Source organism: Serinus canaria, chromosome 14 (assembly GCF_022539315.1).
Source record: "Serinus canaria isolate serCan28SL12 chromosome 14, serCan2020, whole genome shotgun sequence".
In the NCBI taxonomy this organism is placed as follows: Eukaryota; Metazoa; Chordata; class Aves; order Passeriformes; family Fringillidae; genus Serinus; species Serinus canaria.
The window spans coordinates 2629144-2649687 of NC_066328.1; the positions used below are offsets into that span (position 1 = coordinate 2629144).

The 20544-nt window shown below is 49.6% G+C and overlaps 1 protein-coding gene across 1 annotated transcript; it reads right to left on the reverse strand.

The window, feature by feature from the left end:
- Positions 1–466: 466 nt before the first annotated feature.
- On the reverse strand, positions 467–19996 carry NAA60 (N-alpha-acetyltransferase 60, NatF catalytic subunit). The gene is made up of 7 exons (XM_009091970.4): positions 19838–19996; positions 8866–8981; positions 7650–7779; positions 6420–6516; positions 3690–3924; positions 2809–2992; positions 467–2420 (listed from the first exon to the last, which is right to left on the reverse strand). Exons 2-6 carry the CDS (start codon positions 8973–8975, stop codon positions 2836–2838), a joined length of 729 nt encoding a protein of 242 aa, XP_009090218.1. The 5' UTR covers positions 8976–8981; positions 19838–19996; the 3' UTR covers positions 467–2420; positions 2809–2835.
- Between the last annotated feature and the right edge of the window lie 548 nt (positions 19997–20544).

Below are 20544 nucleotides of genomic sequence, written 5' to 3' on the forward strand. Positions count from 1 at the left end.
GGCTGGAGCTGGGGGTGGCAGGGGCGGTGTGGGCTGGCTCAGGTCCTGCTCCACTACAGCCCCTGGGAGTTTAGGTTGCTCCAGAATGGCTTGTGCTCCCCAGGGCTCCAGGCAGGGGCTGGGAGCAGTTTGTCCCAGGTGCAGGAGCACCTCCCAAGCACAGGCTGTGCCTGAGGAGCCTTGCTCCTGGCTGAAGTGGGCACAGGCAGCGAAGAGCCCAGGGCTGCAGCTGCACAAGGGCCTGCCCATTGCAGCTGAGCCTTAGGAAAACCCACCCATCCTGCAGTCCTGTTGGAAGGGCAGGCTCAGCCCTCATGGAGCTGCCTCCCCTTCCCTGTGCCCCCTCTCCCTGGCTTGGAGCAGCAGCAGCTCCCCCAGGATCCCCCCAGCCCCACAGAGGAGGGTCTGTGCTCACCCAGAGCACAGGCAGCTGGTCACAGGAAGAGTCTCTGCAGGGACAGACAACTCAAAAAAGAGGTTTGGTTTAATTGAAGATGTTTAGCGGGAGGTGCTTCAATAAATAATGGCCTAAGGGGGGGGACAGGGCTGACATCTCAGGACAGGGTGGTAGGACACACAGACCAGTCACAGCTCCCTTGGGATGTGCTCGAGTAGTGGAGTTGGGTTGTGTAAGGGGCAGGGGAGAAACTGGGGACACAGACACACATCAGCCCCAGGCAATCAGGAGAGAAGAGCTTCATTCTGGTCCAGAGAAAGCAAGTGCTGAGAAAAAACGGCCTTGGGCTGCTAAAGAAACTCAACTAACAGATGAGTTAAGTAAAAGTGGATAAGCAAAAATACCCCAAAATGGTAACACAACTGAGGCTGGAAGGGTCACAGGGGCCCTGAGGAGGCACTGGGGCTGGGGGAGGAGCTGCCTGCCCAGTGCCACTGGCACTGCTGAACTAGAGGGGAGCCAGAGATGACATGGGATGGAAGAGGCCCACTATGAGGGCAGCCCTGGCACCTTGGAGGCTGGGCTTGCCTTCACTGCCCTGTTTGCCTCCTCATAAACACCCCTTTACCTTGTCTTTGAGCCCCAGAAGGACCAGCATCTCCAGACGAGCCTAGTGCAGCTCCCAGACAGCAAATGTGCCAGCCCCTGAGGCTGCCTGCTCTCCAGCCTGGCACCAGTCACAGCAGCTCATCTCCTGCATCCTTTTATTGGTGAGCTCCCACCCCGGGGCTGGGCACTGACAGGGCTTTCTGTGTCCATCCAGGCTGCAAGGTGCTTGTTGGCTCTTCTAAGGCCCAGCCTGAGCCGTGTGTCACCCCCAGGGCCTGCCCAGCCCCTGCCACAGCTGCCAGTGCCAGCCCATCCAGGCCCTGTTCCGGCATGGATCCCTCTGCTCCAGTCCCAGTGAAAAAATGAGGTTGGAATAAGGAACATGGTGCTGAGCAGAGGAAGAGCCTTGGCCAGGGAAGGGGGATTTGCCATGGGAATATAGCAGGGCCCTGGCCTGGCTGCACATGAGCTACTCAGCACAGCCCAGAGGCTCCTGGACAGGACAGGGCAGCCACTGAGAGACTGCCCAGCACAGCCCAGAGGTGCCCAGACCACAGCCCAAGGCAGGACACTGAACAGCTGGGGCTCCTTCCTCAGAAAGGGAAAGCTGTTGTGAGCTGTGCACACATCCCATCCCTCAAGGTCCTGCAAAGTCCAGCCTGGTGCCAAGGAAGGGAAGAAGGGCTCTAGACCAGACTCTACACTCCCAGCTCCCCTCCCCTGCTACATTCCATCCTGGACAAAGGCAGAAAGGTCTATACAGTATAATACATATATATTTCACTATGAAATAGCAATTTCATTCCCTGCCTTCTACTTTATGCATCCTGAATTATATGCTGCTTTTTACATCACTCCAGAGGGCTGGTGGGGCTGGGCAGTTTCTCATGCGAGGCAGTTGCTCTCCCTGGAAGTTACCACAGGACGCACCAGCAGCTGATGTGGCAGGACCTAAACATGATTCCCGTCCCTCCCTTTCCCCTGCCCCAGCTGCCCCCTTCCCCAGCAGCAAGGGCAGCCTCTGCCCTGGCAGCCGGGGCTCTCCCAGTCCATTTAAGTGGTTCCTCAGTGCAGATCCATGAACCTCCCTCAGCTGCTCTCAGCAACTGTGGATGGAGCGGGAGCAGCAGCTGAACCCCCCGCCATGGCGGGTATGGGGAGGAGCAGACCGAGGGAAGCGGCGGGGACAGCGCAGCATGCACACCGAGAGGTGACGCCCAGGGCCCGCGGCTGCCGCACGGCCAGGCCCGCCCCGCCCACGTGGGGAGCCGGGGCTGCAGCTCCAGGGAGAAGTTCTACCAAAGGTCAGGCCCTGTGGAACAGCGAGTCCCATCCGGGGGCTGGGTCACCGGCCAAGAGCTGTCATCACTGGAACCAGTGCAGAGCCGGGTGTCAGGTGGAAGGAGAAACAATCCTATGGAAAGAAAAGAGGGCAGATGTTTTAGGGAAACAGGGAAGGTGAGCTGGGGAGCCACTGTCCTGGACACGTGCAATGGCACTGGCAGCACTGGGGCTTCCAGTCACTGTGCTGGAACTTTGAGGGCTCAGGCACTGTGGGTCCTGCACGCTGCTCCAGCAGCTGGGAAAAGGAAAGGGACAGCAGGTTCCACCTGCTGTTGGGTTTGGGCTCCAGTAAACAAGGCCAGAATTTTACTTCAAATGAAACCTGCAGGAGTTCAACTGCTGGCTGGAGCTGGAGCACAGCCATGCCCAGACCCTTCCACAGCAGCAGATGAGCTCACTCCAGGATCTGTCACAGCACAGTGGCCGTGGCAGGGAAGGGAGCTGTCCCCAGCACCCACCTGCGCTTCCTGTGCGCCCCCAGTCTGTCACATTGTCCGGCTGTACTCGATGCTGCTCTTGGCAGAAATGCCAGACCAGGGCAGGAGGCTGCAGAGGAGGCTCTGGGCTTGTCTGTATATCCTCTGGGGGATGGAGCACGGGCTCAGGCTGGCTAGTGTGGAGCCAATGTGCTGTAGGTAGTCAGTGGCCACCAGTTAAGGACAGCAACACTAACACAGTAACTGAACAAAGAACATCAATCACTCCTGGAGCTGCCCTGCCTGCAGGGACCCTGACACAGCGGAAGCTGCTCAGCTCAGTCAGGTCTGCTCCTTGCAATCACTGCCTTCACCTTTCTGTCAAAAGCAGCTCTGCTCTGCCCTGTAAAGGATGGCAGTTTGGTAATGGCAGCTCCAGCTGGTGTGGGAAATACCTCCTCTAAGCAGTTCCCTTTGTACTCCACAGAAGATCCTGTGAGGAGAGTAATCCATCCCCCTGCCCAGGGAGGCTGGAACTGACCAGCTACACCCAGGAAGGATCAAGTTTCTTTTCCACTATCCAATGACCTGAAGCAAATCCCCTAAGTCACTGTGGGAGCAGCCTGCTGAGATCCAAGGCCAGCCCAGGCTCACAGGGGATCCCAGGTCACAGGAAGCAACACCAAGGGTTTCTCTGCTCTGTTCATGGCTAAATCCTGCACCCAACAAGCCAAAGCACACCCAGAACTTTGGCCTAACACCAGCACTCTCTCTCACTGGCATCCAACTCGCTCCAACCATCCTACATCAAATAACTCTAACATCTCCTTCCTTCCAGCTTCAGCTTAAACCCACATCTGAGCAGGTTTCAGTTCCCACATCTACCCACATTCTGCTGTTAACCCAAACCAGGGAAAGGATATAAGATTGTCCAGGGGGGGTGCCCGCCGTTGATGTACAGGACGTAGGTGAAGCCATCTTTGAGGACCCCTCGGATGGAATAGTAGTAGGGCAGGTAGTGGTGCTGTTTAAAGTCTCTGTTTTCATAGAAGTTTATTGCTGTGTTGTTGGTGGTGAGCACATGCAGGTAGATGGCTTTGCAGTGGTCCTGGGCAGTGGTGGAGATGTGATCTTTCAGACTCTCAAGCAAGAGGGAACCTGTTGAAAGGAAGGCAGCAGGATCACAGTGTGTGTGGGGCCCAGATGAGCCCTCCTGTACCAGGGATTGCTGCACACACCTGAAGACCCCAAATCCCACCCAGTTCTCACAGGACCTTCTAAATGGTTTTCTTACATGGTCTCACCTATGAGCATGGCTTCAAACCCTGGGATTTTAAAGACACAAACCTCTGACTCAATAACCACAAGGATGAGGCAGAACTTTGTGAATAGTGCTCATCCCCAGCAGAGAACTCCTGGCTTTGGGGAAGGTCAGTGACTCATTTTCAATGGTATCAGTTCCACCCCATACATGTATTTATTTTAAAGCCATTTGATACAGCAGAGTGTCAAAACAGGACTTCACAAGCAGGTTATTGTATTGTGTCTGCTGGACTTGAATCAAAACCTAAGAACTGCTGGGATTTTAGGACACCTTCTAAGGAGGAGTGGAGACAGTCTCATCCAACCTGCATTTGCTGCAGCCAGCAGGAAAAAACAGAGAAGGGTACAGAGGATACTCCAGCCCCAAGAGACAGTGGTGTGGTTCACCCACACCACCTCAATATGGCATGAAGGACCCAGCAGAACCTGCATGGGAGCTTCTTCCAGCAGGTGTGATAACACCAGGCTGACTAACACACAGGGGAGATGGCTGCTGCTGTTTCACAATCCCCAGGGCCTGCAGGACTCCCTGGAGGACCCACAGGACTTCAGAGCAGAAGTCAATGGCATTGACTTCATGTTTTCTTGATACTTAGTGAGAATCTACATCAGCCAAGACCAAAAAAGCACCGAGACATCAACAACAGAACAGTTCAATTTTGTTATGAGATATTCCATCTTCTACCTCACAGAAATCCAGCTGTCCTGTGGTTTAAGAACAGCAGAGAACTAGAAACCAAACCCTTTACAAAAATCAGAGCAAATCAGCGCTTTAGTGCTCAGAAACATGGCTGGAGTGAAGAGCCTCCTGCATGAAAGGCTGCAGCTTCAAACACTATTAGGAAAACTCAAGAGAAAGGTCTCAGAAAAAGCAGCAGCAGCTTTTTTTTAGGTTGTGTTGCTACAGGTGCAAGCTCAAAGTTTTTGAGAGAGCACAGCAACATGCTGTGCAGATGGAATGGATACAGGAAATACTGACTGTGAAAGGAGAAAATTCCAGCAAGATAAAACTGGGGGAAAAATAGGATTTGAAAATTAGGAGGAGACTGAAAATCACCATAATTTTACAGAAAGACCTCTTTACCAACCTCTGTGATCATTCTGTGCTACCACTTCCTTCTTTGTGCTGGAAAATTCTCTCCAGTGGCATTTTATTGGAAGGTTTAAACACTGCTCTCACCAAGGACTCTGTGGTCTTTTCTTTATGTATCCTCTAAGTTTATACCTCTCCAAACATGCATGGGGGAGAAGGGAGGACTTGGAGGTGCTGAGTTACACCCATATCCACTGCCAAACCTGGCCCATTCCCTTCTGCAGATCAGAGATCCACATCCTGCCTGAAATGGCACCACAATGGTACCACCAAGCACTTGGTGACAGAACACAACTGCTCTAAACAGAGAGAAAACCTTTCTGACTCCAGGATTTCAAATGGCTGCAGGAATGCTGCATGTGGAAGCAGACATTCAGAGCTGACTTGTGCATTTGAGATCTAATCAGGCACAAGTTACATTATTTTCCAGTTCCCTTTGTGGTTTTCTCACAGTTTGTTCTATCTGCTGAAGATGAAAGATTAAAAGCAGCTCTGTTTTCTGCCTCAGGGATCAGACTGCTGAGACCCAGAAAGAAAATAATTTCAAACCATTCTTCTGGGTGAAGTTCTTGCACTTTCAGACACTCTCAACAGCACCAGTGTGAGTTTTTGGTGTGCTCAGCTGGCCCCTGGGAAGACTGACAAAGGCCTGTGCTCTGTGGAAATATCTGCACATTGTGTTGTGCCCACACCAGTAAAAAGCTCCCAGTGCACCTGCACTGTCCTGTAGCCATGAAATTTTCTGAAAAATCCTTTCCTTAGGATTTTTTCTCCTGAGAAGCTGAGAGGCCTCAGGAACAAACTGTAAACAATTCTTATCTGCTGCTGTGGAATGCAACAGGGGGAATCTGTGATTGGTCTCATCTGGTTGTTTCCAATTAATGGCCAATCCCAGTCCAGCTGTCCAGACTGTCTGGGTCACAGACAAACCTTTGTCATTCATTCCTTTTCTATTCTTAGCCAGCCTTCTGATGGAATCCTTTCTTCTGTTCTTTCAGTATAGTTTTAACATAATATATATCATAAAATAATAAATCAGCCTTCTGAACCTGGAGTCAACATTCTCATCTCTTCCCTCATCCTGGGACCCCTGTGAACAGCACACACTGTCCAACCTGCTGGTACCAGTCACAGGTAAGCCTTTCCCATTCCCTCAGGGATACTGCAGGGAGGCACTGGAGCTCCTTCAGTCATACCTGGCAAATTCACCCACATCTGGCACTGAGCAGCATCTTACCTATTCCATGTTTTCTGAACTCCTTCACCACTCCAAGACTTAGGATGTAAGCAACTTGAGTGTCCACAGGAAAATTGGAAGCTAGGATATCTCCATCCTGCATAGAGATAGGACAGGTTTTTTAATAGGGCACCTGGGGAGGCACAGGGGAAAGCAAGAACCCTGCACTGGAACACCTGAAAACAAGGCTGAAGCAGGAAACTTCTCTTAACTGAAGTGTCTTAGCTGAAGCTTTTGGGATGGAAGTTAAAATATACAAGCATGGGGTTATTCCTATTTTCATATCATCCTCTCAGAGGCAGAACACAAACCATGCTTTGGTTTAGGGACAGATCATGCTTGTTTTCTTTACCAGAAGGATTCAAGTGCCAGCTCTGGAGCCACCCAGCAGTGTTTAATCAACCCAGCAAGTCCTTGTGGCCTGCAAGCTGCACCTGAGCTGTGTCAGCTGGGGAGGACAAGGAGCACATTCCACAGGCCCAACTGCCCAGAGCAGTGCCTGAATAAGCCCTTGGCTTTCAGCTCGTCTGGAACAAGAACCTTTTGAAGAAGTTGCTGAAGATGCAGCCTCTGATGTTGATGAGCTTTCAGATGAAGCCAGACAGCTAAGGTGAAGAGACCCATGTGCTACTCTGTGCATGTTGGGTTGTTGTTTAACCACATCACTGAGAGCCTTCCAGGAGTTAGGCACTCCCTGCACTGCCCCTGCTTTTTTTAGTGCTCTTCTCCCCTGCTGTCTTCACTGACCATTTCTCTTTCCCTCTCTGCTGCACTGGACTGTCTCTCCTGGCCTCCCAGCTCTGTTATCTCTGAAGTCCAAGCTCTCTGCAGACTGGTTACCTCCCCTCAGGGCTTGGGACAGGGACAGCGTAAAGGGAGGAGTTTCTGCAGGAAGTCACCAGAGTGACTCACCCAGTACGGCTAAGGAAGCTCTTATGAAAAGAAGAGTTTTGTGGTCTCTACACCAGCCATGGCCAGGGATTGGCCTGCAGGATCTGATCCCTCAGCTCCCTGTGGGGACCATGCCCCAGCAGGAAGAGCCTCTGTGTTACCACACAGCCCCTCACCCCTGCTCCCTTAGCTGGAAATCAGCATGTGCTTCATTCCCAACATTAACTCAGACAAGTGTCTGAATAGGGCAGGGAAAACCCCATGCCAAACAGATGCCATCTCCTTTCCCCACAGCAGGGGGTGGATTCTGTCCTGCTGAAGCCCAGGGTAGTCACATACCTCTTTGTGCACCTTGGTCCTGCTCTTGATCTCTGCCACTATCATCCCCACGATGGAGCCTCTGTAGGTGGCTGCGAGGGAAAAGAACTTCTTGTTGGAAGTGATATCTCGGTACCATGAGTCAGGGTACCTGGGGAGGAACCAGAAACACCAATGTCTGGGCATGCAAAGCCCATGGGAACAGGCATCAGATGCTCCTCAAATGGAAACAGCTGCTCCATCCCATTTAGTGCCATGGGCTCTTTCATCATGTAATGGCCTCCTGCCTTGCTAAGAGACTCACATTTTCATCTTACAGTCTTTGCCCAGAGCTTTCACATCCATCTTTAGCAAGTTATTTTTAAATGCAAGATCCATCTGCCCTCATCTAAGAGTGTAAGGATCTCATTAATTTGATATACATGTAAAAAAAATGCTGCATATTGATAGGAAAAAAAATATCATCACACCACCAGCCTCCAATACTCCTCCTCCTTCTGCAGCTACTAAATTACTGTATGTTCATTTATTTCCAAATGAGAGTTCAGCATGTCTTGCCTTTAAAAGAAATTTACAAACTCAAAATATTATGAATGCTTTTGCTGATTTGTTACATTTTATTCAATCTTAATTATAATCTGCTAGAATTCTCTATGAAGCTAAAGTTAAAAATCCATGAAGTCTAGGGCTGTATGGATGCTTTAGACCAGAAATCTGTCAGTGTCCCCCAGAAAAGCTCCTGTGCTTGTGCAGCCATGGGCATTGACCAAATGTGGGTCTGGGGAGCTGCTCTGGGGCAGGCTGAGATGAGCTGTATGGGAGGAGCAGTGCTCCAAGGGATGCACTGCTCAGTTCCCCCAGGGCATTCAGAGCAGCCCCTCAGGTTCAGCTCTGAGGGTGCTGCCCCAGCACCAGGCTCCAGGACACAACTTCTTTCACAAGCACAGGGATGCTGTCCCTTTTCCTGCAGGTATTGCCCTTCCCCACCTCATTCAGTCTTTCTCAAGAAGCTGACCCACCCATTTTCCTGCCCAAATGTGCACACAGGAGGTTTCTGATGACTCCAGTACGCTGCAGGACAGGCAGCAAAGGACCTTTAACACCACCCCCACCACAGTGCACAGATTCCCACCCTGCTGCTGTCCTGGCAACAGCCCTGAGGCCGCACAGAGCTGGAGCAGTGCAGGTTGACCCCACTGTGCCCTGGCCCCCAGCAGCCCCCAGAGCAGGCACATACTCTATTGGGAACCAGTCTCCACAGAGCTGCTTCACCGTGTCTATGTCATCGTGGCACAGCAGGCGCAGGTTCACATCCGTCAGTGCACTCGGGGGCACCTCCTCTGTCATTCACGCCTGCAGGGAAGGAAGCACAGAGCAGAGCTGAACACAGGCTCTGATCCAACAGCACCACCAGGGGCTCCTCATGGAGACAGGAATTGCCCAGGAAAGTGAGTTTTCAGGGCAGATGAAGCAAAATTCGGCAACATTGACCAGAGAAGGAACTCAAAGCTGTGCTGGCCATGGGGCAAGCCCAGCTCCCAGTGAGCCTGACCCATCCCTCCAGCCCCAGATCCAGGCACATCCTGATCCCTGGGAGCACAGTCTGGTGACTCTGTGTGCGAGGAGCACGTGGCCACAGCCCTTCCAAAAAGAGCATTAAAAGAGCCAACAGTGTGCCAAGTGTACCTTATGTTGCATGGAGCTCTTCAAATGTCCCTGCAGCACCAACACTTTGTTAAAACAAACCCGAACAAACAGCTTAAAAAGGAAGCACTGCTAGGGGAACGTTTGGAAAGTCCTCTTGCACAAGCCTGCCATGTCCAGTGAGTACATATGCAGAGGATTCCATCTCTTTAAAATGTTCATTTTGTTTAACCTATGAAATGAGATCTAGTTTCACTTCCCCTCATTCCTGAGTGCCACAGCTCCTGCCAGCCCAGCACAGAGCACTCAGATACAGAAATCCCAGGACACCTTTTCTCCTTAGCCCTGCTGAGCACAAGCAGAACACTTGCTGCAATGTCTTCAGCCTTTTTTAACAAGCACCAGAGGGAAAGAAGCAAGTGATAGCTAAAGTGGTTGTAAAAGCATTTGTAGCACTGATGGATGACTGGGGAACACATTGTAGGCATGGCAAAGCCCCACATGAGACAGACAAGGTGAGTAGACAGGAGGAGCCGTTTCCTTCATCTCTCTCACTCTGACCCTCCCTGAGACCAGGATGCAAATTTTAAAAACTCAAAGCCACCGCCCTTAACAAAAACAAATCACTTAAAATTTTTACTTTGTTTTCCCAATTTTAAGAGTCTCAAGTCTTGGTTTCAAAGTGCCAAGTTATAACGGGAAAGCTGCACAGAGCAATGTTTGTCTATGCCCTCCTGTGAAAAGGGATGCTCAGCTCTCCAGTGTTCTTGATTTCAAGCTCAGAGCTCAAGGAGGAACAGATTTAAACACACTCCCCTTTGGACTGTATTTGCCATCTGAGCAGCTTCAACACAAATATTGTAACTGGCAAAATTACAACTGCCAGTTTGGCACTTTTAGATTGCCAAACTTACAATAAAGCAATTAATTATAAAGTTACTAAACTTACTTGGACAAGCTCTCAAGCACATGGTGAGATTCCCTGGGTGGCCTGTGCAGGGCCAGGAGCTGGACTCAGTGACCCTGATGGGTCCCTTCCCTTCAGCATATTCTATGATTCTACTCTGGCAGTTACAGTCACTCCCTATGGAAATGGATCACTTATTCCTCTCCGAAGAATTCCTTAAAAAGCATCACAGCTATTTTCCAGCCTGCTCTAGGACTGTGGCTGCCCATTTGCGGAGCAGCCCACAGCATTCACAGTCAGCACAGGGGCCAGTTTCAAAACAACTCAAGCCCCTACAAAACCTGCACTCCTTGCTGCCTTTTCAACTTCTTTTACACTCCCAGAATTGGCTCAAGCCCTCAGAGGCCAGACTTTGAATCTGTATCCTGTCACAGTGGTGCACACACTCTCCACCCCCAGCCTCTGGTGACCTTTTAAAAGCCTCAGCTTCACCCCATGGGACCCTGAAGAAAGAAGGACAAACATTTGCTGGCTGAGGCTCCTCTGACCCACATCACTGGTTCTGGATGCTGTGGACCCCAGTGTCACCCCCCCCCAGCCCTGCTGAGCCCTTTGCTGAGCCATTTCAGAGCTGTGACACACCACAGGATCGTTTTCCTTGCAAAGTTTCAATGCTCCTGTAAGGGAACACCCCTTCTCAGCATTAATAAATCAGACAGAAATTAAACCACCATGCCAGAGCCACAGTTTTGCTCGTGAGTAGAAAAGGCAGGGCAGCACAGGACACATTCCTGTGAGGATTAGTCCATGTGTATTTAACACCATGTTCTCAAAGAGCTGGGCAAGCATTACACATTATCCTGGAGCTGAAGCCAGCCTCCATCAAGTAATCCATGACTGTTTTGTTGAACAGGATAATCCCCCTCCCCTCAAATTCACACACCCACGGCTGGTTGTGTTTGCAGGGACTCAATCCAGATGCTCCAGCACATTTAAAGGACATTTGGGACATCCATCTGGCACCGTGTCCTGCCCTGGGGTTCAGGAGAGCAGAGCTGTGCCCCTTCCTCCTGGCCAGGTGTCGCTGCTGCTGCAGGAGCTGTGGGAAGTGGCTGCCATGAGCAAGGGAGAAGAAATTCCAGGCAAATCAATTCCCTTCATACCCAGGTGCCAGCCTCTGGGTCTGCTGGGATACCTGGAAAAAGCCCCAAGAGCAGGTCCTGGCCCTGGGCACAGCCTCTGGCAATGCTGTCCTCAGCACAGCCACAGTCCTGAACTCAAGTCTCAGCTAACACAGAGACCCAAGTATCACCTTCAGAGTCAACTTCAGAGGACAAAATACACGTTTGAAAGCACAGAATAAAACAAAACCAGTATCAGTGTAAAACAAAACCCTGGAAGTTAAAAGGGCCTTTAAGGGTTTAGAGGCAGCAACACTGACAATGCAAGTTCTGACCTTTGAGACCAAAGGGTGGCTACTGTGAAGCCACAGGGGCATGTGGTTAATTCAAAAGTGTCCATGGCCACTTTGGAAAGCCGAAGTGAAGTTATTTCTTTCAATATCTTTTTCTCAGGTGTCAGCCTTTGGTTCACATGATGGCCACGGTCTGGGAGGCCACGTGGCCAACATCACCCCCTGTCCCCCTCCTGGGGGCACAGTGACCTCACCCTTCTCTCCAAACAGGAAGCTCTTGTTCAGGAGGATTAGAAAATGAGCCAACATTTCATATTTTATTTAACATTTCATGCTTACAAAGGGATACTGCAAATAAACATTTGGAAAAGGTCTGAGGACACACTCTTACAAAATATTGCAGTCAGGAGCAAGTAGAACTAGAAACTGAGCATTTAATTTCCTTTCTTACCTAAAACCTGCAGATATTAATGCATAACAAATTCATTTCAAAAATACAGGAAAGCATAGAAGTTTTAAGCATTTTGACTAGTTTTCTGCCTTGCTCTATTGAAACAAATCTAGCAAAATGTTTTGGCCTCAAGTGTATTGGGTAGCTCAGAGGAACCTGGGAAATTTTTATGACAAATATTTAGCAGTAATGGAAGCTGAATGAAAAGAAATAGTAAATGCATCACTAAATAAGCCAACTTGACATATAATTTTAAATTAAAGTACATTGGGAGGCCTGAACTTGCTATTTAAAAATTATGTCATGAATCTTTGGCATCAATAATCTACAATGAGCTAAAGAAGAGCATTTCACAGTTCTGTCTAAAAGGCAGCAGAGTCTCTGGCCCCAGCCATGGCTGGGCCTCCAGGGGCTGTCCCTGCTCACTCAGCAGATGGAGCCAAGCACAGGCACTGCCATTCCCAGCACCAGCACCTCCAGAGCCTGTTGAGGAGGAGCAGTTCTTGTTTAAAGCCAGGTGCAGGAACACTTGGTTTACATGGACCAGATGCTTCACAGCTTAGACACCTCAGCTGAAGCTTTTCTCAAGAGCAGGAGGTTTTCATTCCCTCTTAGAGCTCCTGAATTAACAAAAAGAAATCATAATAAAATGTACATAAGATCACACTTCTAGAGAGACAGGCAGCCATACAGAACCAGCACTCTTAATCCAGCAGGGTGCTCAAATGAAGGATAAAGCCTGATGCTTTGGCAGACAGCTGCTTAAATGTGTTTGAAAATCCCTTCAGCACTTCCATACCTACAAAATCCTGGCCAAGTGGTTCTACAAGTTGATATTTCCCTTGTTTAGCACTGTCAGACATGTTTTAACAATGTTTCTGCCTTGGCATCCTGCAAAAATGAGTTGGATTGCACCAAGATGCTGATTTCATTAATTTTTATTTTGACTTCAGCTTCCAAGCAGATAAACTCATGAAATTCCCAAATAAAAATTTTATCATCCAGCAACAAATATCACTGAATTTCCTAGCAGAATAAAAGCCAGGTAATCTTGGTTTGACTAAAGTCAAACAAATAGTAACTAGGATTGTTTACAACTCCAATTCCCAGTTAGGGATGTATTGACTTTAAATTTAGTGTTCACACAAAAACCAAGGTAAAGGAATCTTCTTCACTTGCAGAAACAAAGCGGGATTGAAGTCCATCAATACCTTTTACTTTACTTAAAAGCTAATTGAGATCAATTCACCCCACAGAGAGCAGCAGAGCTGCAGGGAAGAATAAAGAGGAGCCCTGGCAGGCTGTGGGTGTTTATAAATGGGTGCCATAATTCAGGCAGCATTGTCCCTAAGGCACACCCAGCCAGCCCCGTGTCCCAGCAGCTCCAACATTAAACAGTGCAGATCCTTAAAGACTCAGGATGAAAATTTTCACCCTCAGAAATTCAAAGCATTCACTTTGAGCACACTCTTGCTGGATTATTAAGGATTATCTGCTATCCTTCCACAGAAGGAAAAGATTAAGTTCCTGCAGTGGCTCCCAAGGACACCCCACGAAGGGGCTGTGCCAGAGGAAGGGCAGTGACACCAAACAACCCACTGGGCACAGGGAGGGGGGCTGGCCTGTCCTGTCACCTGCCCAGCACTGCAGGGCATGTCACAGTGCCTCTGTTTCACTTTACAGACACTCCCTGGGCGATCTGCACACAGGGACAGAGATGGATTTCCCTGTCCTGGTTCCCTCATAGCAGAGGTGATGCTGCAGTGTCACCACCAAATCCTTGTTTGCAACTCCAGTCGCCATCTGGACAATCCTCAGATCCTGGTAACACAACACTTCCAGGAAAGAAAAATTAATCACGTTTGGCATCCTCTCTCTTACTTGTAAGTAAATAGGATCAAACAAAGGCCAGAGAGCTACCAAAATGCAGGATTTTAGCTGTGACTGAGCACCACAGTACCCAAACCAGCCACAACCTGCTGTTATCTTCCAGAACACAAGCAGGAATTTTCACAGCTCTAAGTCTCTCTACCTTGTGCCGTCTGGCACTGGGGATCTGATTTACATTAAACCATTCAGTCTGAACCAGTCTAATTCCACAAAGCAGTACAGATTTCCCTGCTGCATTTCATTTTCAGCTTACTGTGTTTTTAGGTTACTGGTCTCGCAGGGAATGTTCCACATAGACACCTCTGTCACCGAGCTCCTTTCATTTAATATAATCAAAGTGCAACTGCATTTCAAAACATCGTGGATTCATTACCAAGAGTCTCAAAGAGGCACTTCCAGGACTTAGGGCAACATTATCCAAGCAACAGGAGCCACATTTTTAAAGATATTTAAATATTTTGCTTGACAGCTTCTCAGTACTACTTCAAGTACAGTCACAGAATAAAAAATGTGGGTTGGAAAGACCCTCTGGGGTTTAACCCAACTTAGATCAGGTTGCTCAGACCCACATAACATCAGTGAAGAGCAAATCTCTTCATGCTGCCTGGAATCAGACCAATCCCTTTGGATCTAAAGGCACAACTGGAAGCTGGGGCATCAAATGTGCTGCCTGCACCAGCACCCCCAGCTCTGCCAGTGTGCAATGCAGGCACACCTGACAGGGCATTTGTCACACTCTGCTCATCCACTGAATGCTCCTGCTCCTTCTAGGAGTGCCACACAGGTTCATTTGGGACAGGCAGCACACAAACCCCACAGGACAGAGCTCCCCTCATTCCCACTTTGTTAAGCAAACCCACAGAGCCTGGAGCTCATGGTCCCACACGGAACACTGATTGTTTCACCTCCATCCCTGAGCACTCAGCACACCCCAAGCTGTGCTGCCCTACACTGCCAGCACTTCATTCCCTACTCTAGCAGAAGCTTGGAGTGAGTGAGATTCTTAATGAGAAATCTGGGACAAAATGACTGATTCTGTGCCTTGGTCTAACATAGTACTGTGGGTGGAAGCAGGCTCTGATTATGGGACTTCACAACAGCCCAGAACACTTTTGATCCCTTTTTTTCTGCCTTTTCTACCAGAATCAAAAGCACTGAGCCTCAAAGCCCCTCGTGGGCCCCAGGTCATTCAGGGGTGTGCACTAGCTCAAGACTTGGAGCTCCTCAACATTGAAATTCCTTCAGTAGCAGCTTCTTTCTGTGCAGAAAACAGCCCTCCCCACCAGCTCCCCAGGAAGGAACACATGAGGAACACACCAGGTTGATCCAGCCCTGCCATGTGGATCCCATCTGCCCCCAAAGCACATCTGAAGCACTAATGGGATTCTCCTGCGGACATCACTCTGGAGAAAGGAGTTTGTCAGTGCCTGGACTTTCTTGTCCAGTAAATCCATCCAGGGCAGAGTGCTTCACTAGCACCCCACAGTGGAGGAGGGCAGCACCCAGTGAGCTTGGGGTGCCCTTTCCTTACACATTGTAAGGAAAGCTGAACTCACCCCAGCCCCAGGGAGGCTGCAGGGTAACCTTGGGTTGCACTGGTGAATTGTCAGGTGCCCTGAGCCAACTAATAAAGAATCACATCTTCTGAAAGAGCCACACCAACGTGGCAGGAACACACACACAGCTGAGCCCAAAGTGTAACTACTGGATAATTTTACTTTACAAATTTACTTTAAGAAAGTAAATTTTGAAGGAAGCAAAGCAGGCTTCAACCTGTGTACTCCTTCCTGAGCACACAGAGACCAGGAACAGGCATCTGGATTTGGATTCATCCATACACTGCCATCACTGTGCTCAGCTTCTGCTGTGATTTCAGACTCCCACCTAACACCAAATACACCAAACAAGTCAGTTGGATTTTACACCCTCCTCATGTGGAACAGCTACAAGAGCTTGGGCAGAGCACGTTGAACTCTGACAGGAAGGCACCACTGTCACACAGAGCCTGGGAATACCGTCCTGGCAATCAGCCCTCCTCCTAAGGACTCACCCCAGATGGCTCAGACTATTTTTCCTCAGCTCTGAAATGCTGAAAACACCATTCCAAGGACAGATTTGTGCCTTGTCTAGAGCTCCACACAATTTTCCACTCTGCCCTCATCGAGGTGTGCACAGCACAGCACTGAAAGCCTCCAAGCCAAACACCCAGAATCACTGTCATTAACACTTTGGCCTCCTACCATGAAGGATCAGGATTTGAAACAGTCCCCAAAAGGATATTAAAAGGTGAGAAGACAAAATGTACTTCTACCTGTGCAGCAAGCAGTGGTTATTTATTAGAAATAAAGAACACTTACTGTTAGTGAAAATCCTTTTATACTCCTGATCTTCTGCACACTCAGAGCTGGACTTGTCAGACTTCCAGCACCAGAAATCATTAATGTTTTGGATGTGGGTCACTTTCTGGGCTGTTCTTTCACCTTACAGCTCTGGAAACATTACTGGAGCTGTGGATTTCACAGGAGTCAGTCCCCAAAGGAAGCATCTCTAAAGCACACTGCACAAGGCCTGGCTTCCTGCTGCCCCAGATACAGCAATTCCTCTGGGGAATGGCAAACAAGAATCTCTAAGAAGGTTTTGCTGTGAAATCTTTTCTTGTTAAGAAGAGGAAGGGAAAATCTGCTTTGAGACAGTGGCACTGTGGGGAGTTCAAACCCAGGGGTCACAAAAGAGGCACACTGGCACCAAGCTCCTGGCTGGAGGGGAGATTTAATACACAGCAAGTTTCCTCTTCCTCCAAAAAACAAACAAAAAATCCCTAAACACTCCACCACACCTGCAGGCCTGCTGCCCTTTCTGAATTAGAATAAACAGCCACACAGAAAATGTGTGTAGTGACTGAAAAAACAGCCAGAGATCCAGCCTACAAATCCCTGGGGAAGGGAATTTGAGGCTGCCTCCATTTCCTACGCATTGTCCTCATTATGGAGCAGCATCGACAAAACCCAGCCCCTCCACCTCCACCCTCACAGGAGACACCAACACAACTACCCAGAGGTCACTGCAAACAAGGGGCTTTCAAATAAAATAAATTTTGGTAAAGCTTGAAAAGAACATTCCTTCCTCAGTTGTCACAGAAGTGCCCCAAAGTTAACACCTCTCCAAGATTCTGACTTTAAAATTTGAGCCAAAATGGCTTCCTTTCCTTTCCTTTTTCCTTTCCTTTCCTCATGAGACCCTCAGGTTCAGCCCAAAAACTCCACAGCTGCTGTTTTAAACAAATAACATTTAAAATGGATTCTGGCACAGCTGTCTGCTCTGACAGCCACAGCAATAAGTTGAGAAGCAGAAATTAAAAACTTTATTAAAAGCTGATGTTGGAAAACTGAGCAGCTCCTGCTCCTACCTCTCTGCAGGGAGGAAAGTGGGTGGGAAGACAGAGTGAAACATGAAGCTCAGAAAGTCTTTCTGCAGCACTGTGCACTGAGGCCACCAGACATGCTGTGACAGGTCAAACCAGGGAGGGAGGAGCGATCCCACTCTGAGAGTGGGTTTGGACCGCACTTGGCCCCCCAGTTTGTAGGCAAGGTGCAGATCTAAGGCAGATCTTTTCTGCTGTCACCCTGAACAGCAATTCCCTCTCTAAAAGCACCTGAACAGGTCAGAGAGGGGAATCCCTGCCCAGCCTGGGAGCAGCAGGAAGGCAGAGCTGCAGGATTTCTGAACCAGCCCTGCCAGGAAGTGCCTGAGTTTGCAGCTGCCATTCCTCAGGTATTTCCAGCAGTGCTGGCACCCTGAGTCAGGCACAGCTTCACCTCTGACCCCATGGATCACACTGGGAGTGCCTGGGGTGGGGGCAGAGAGGGGGAACAGAGGCAGGAAATGAGAGAATGGCTTTGGGGTGGCAGGACCAGCTCAAATCAGCTGGCAGGCTCTGAGCCCAGCACTGACTCACAGACCACAATGGCCCAACCCCTGTACTCAGAACACCCCCCAAAAAACCCTCCACCATCCCCACATGCAAATAAAGATCATCCTTACTGGCAAAGAAATAACACCAGACACGAGAGAAGCAGCAGACTCTGTTAATAAAAATAAATGCAGATGCTCTGTTAAAGGTTCTTTGGCTAAAGAGCATTTTCTGAGTTCCACTGGTAGCTCCCACAATGTTTCATCACACCCAACTGCAGTGTGGATAGCAGGAGTCAGGATGACTGACACTGGTTTAGGAAAAGAAGTGAAAATTAAGAATGCCACAGGTTTTAAGAGGCATTCCCAGCACAGCCACTTCCCAACCAGTCAAACACATGAAGTCAATTTGCTTTAATCACATCAAACAATCTGCTGAGAGAAACAGCAGCAGCTTCAAAGAGCAAAACCATATTGTCACAGCAGCACTAAGAAATGCTTCTTCCTTTGCCACCAGGTGTGGAAACACTGATTAGAGCAGTTTACAACATGTAACAGAATTACTTTTTCACCTGCCTGAGAAAACCTTCTGCTTTAAAAGCCTGGTCCCTGTCAGGGCTGATGAGGGGGGCGAGGCTGTTCAGATTTATCAGGTTTATCTTATAAATGAGCTCACACATTTATTATCACTCACTGGGACACACCCAGCAGCGGGGTTTTGGGTTGGTTTTTTTTCGGTTTGTTTTCTTTTACACCTCACCTGTGAGACACCTGTTAGATTTTATTCCAACAGACAATTGGATAATCTGGAACCACACCAAGCCCTAGTGCTCCCAAAATGCTCCCACAAGTGTTCTCCATAAAGATATCTGAGGATACTAACCTGGACTAAGGAGAGTCTGTGGCAGATTAAAAGAAATTAGTTACAGGAATTAATTAGATTTAAATCATTTAGGATGAATCCACAGTGAAAAAAGAGTCCATTCAGCAGGTTCATAACAACTTGATGGAAGAGGAGAGGAACAGAAATGCAAAAGTAGCTGAGGATTCTTTGGGACAGGGCACAGATCTCCAGGATGGTAAAATCTAAAACTATTGGCAGCTGCAAAAAGCTCCCACAATGCCAAAAGCCAAGTAAAACTGTAGGCTGGTAGATAAAAAAAGGAATGGAGATTGAAGGAATGCAAAATTTGAGTTGAGCACTGCAAGGGGGAAAAGCATCCACGCTCACGGTGAGAACATCTGTGGCCCAGCAGCAGAGGAGGACTCTGGGAAGTAGCAGAACAAACAGAGAGAACAAGATCCTCTGAAAGAGTCTGGTCTGAGGTAGGTGCAGATATTTAATGCCTCTGTGTCTGTGAATTAAACACCAGCGGGGAAGGAAAGGGCCAAGGGTCAGGAGCTCAGCAAGATCACCCAGAATGGGCTGGGAGCTGCTGGAGCACAACAAAATCGGGATAAACCAACAGGCACGGAGCAGGCCGAGCTCAAACTCGGTTACATTGGTAACACAATTAAACATTTACACAGCGGGCAGGGGAATGCCAAAATAATCTGATGCCGGTGACCAAGTGGATTGTCCACGACACGTTTTAGCTCCCGGCTGGACACAGCAATGCTGGGGGCCTCCACACACCCCCTCCAACACACCCAGCCGTCAACAAACAAACCGGAGCAAGCCCGAGCAGGGCGTTCTGGCCGCGGGGAGCACCGGGCCCGGCCGTACGCGGCACTCCGGCCTTCCCTGGGAAACCCGGCCGCGAAGGAGGCGGAAATGGAGACGGACACAGGCGACGACAACGGCACCCAACTCTCCGTTATCGGGAAGGACGGGAGCACCTCCCGAGGACCCCGGACCCGCCGCGACCGAACGGCGAGGGGCCGGGTTGCTATGGCGACTGCGCCGGGCCCGGGCCATCCCGGGAGAAATAGCCATGACAACGCCAGCCCCCTTCCCCAGCACAGAGACGCCTCCCGAACCCTTCCCCGCTCACCTCGGAGGGGCGGCGGACGCGCCCTCAGCACATCCCGGGCGGCGGAACCGGACGGAGGAGCGGCGGGAACGGACACCGGCGGCACTTCCTCACCCGGGCACCGCACAGTAACGCGCCTCCCCATTGGCTGGCCGTTGGACACGTACCATGGGTGTTGCGCATGCGCACGGGGGCGCGCCGGTCTCCTGAGGCCACGTGGGCGGCGCCGCGCGGGGAACGCGGTCGGTAATTAAGGGAGGGGTAATTAAGGGAGGGTAATTAAAGGAGCGTCCTTGAGCGTAGGCACTTGGGAAACAGGAGGTAGGGCTGGTCACGGCCCTGGGTCACCTGGCCGGAAGTTTCCCTCAGTCCTTCAAAGGGATAGGAGGCAGGAGAACTGTCATACAGTGTAAGGACTTGGTGTCATTCATGGTTCTAATTCTCCTTGTTGAAGCTCTAAAAAGCGAGGTGAGGCAGGGTATTTCAGTCGGAAAGCACCTACAACAATTGCCTAGTCCAACTGCCTGACCAAAAGTTAAAGATCCTATTTTTATTATGGGTTCAGCTGAACTGGAGGTTGGACTAGGGGATCTCCAGAGGTCCCTTCAACCTTAACTACTCCATGATTATTATTAATAATAATTAATAACTTCCTTCCACAGTCTTCTTGCCAGCTGTTCCATTCAAATCAGATTTTCCCACCTTAATTTGCCCTTTTTGTTTTGCAG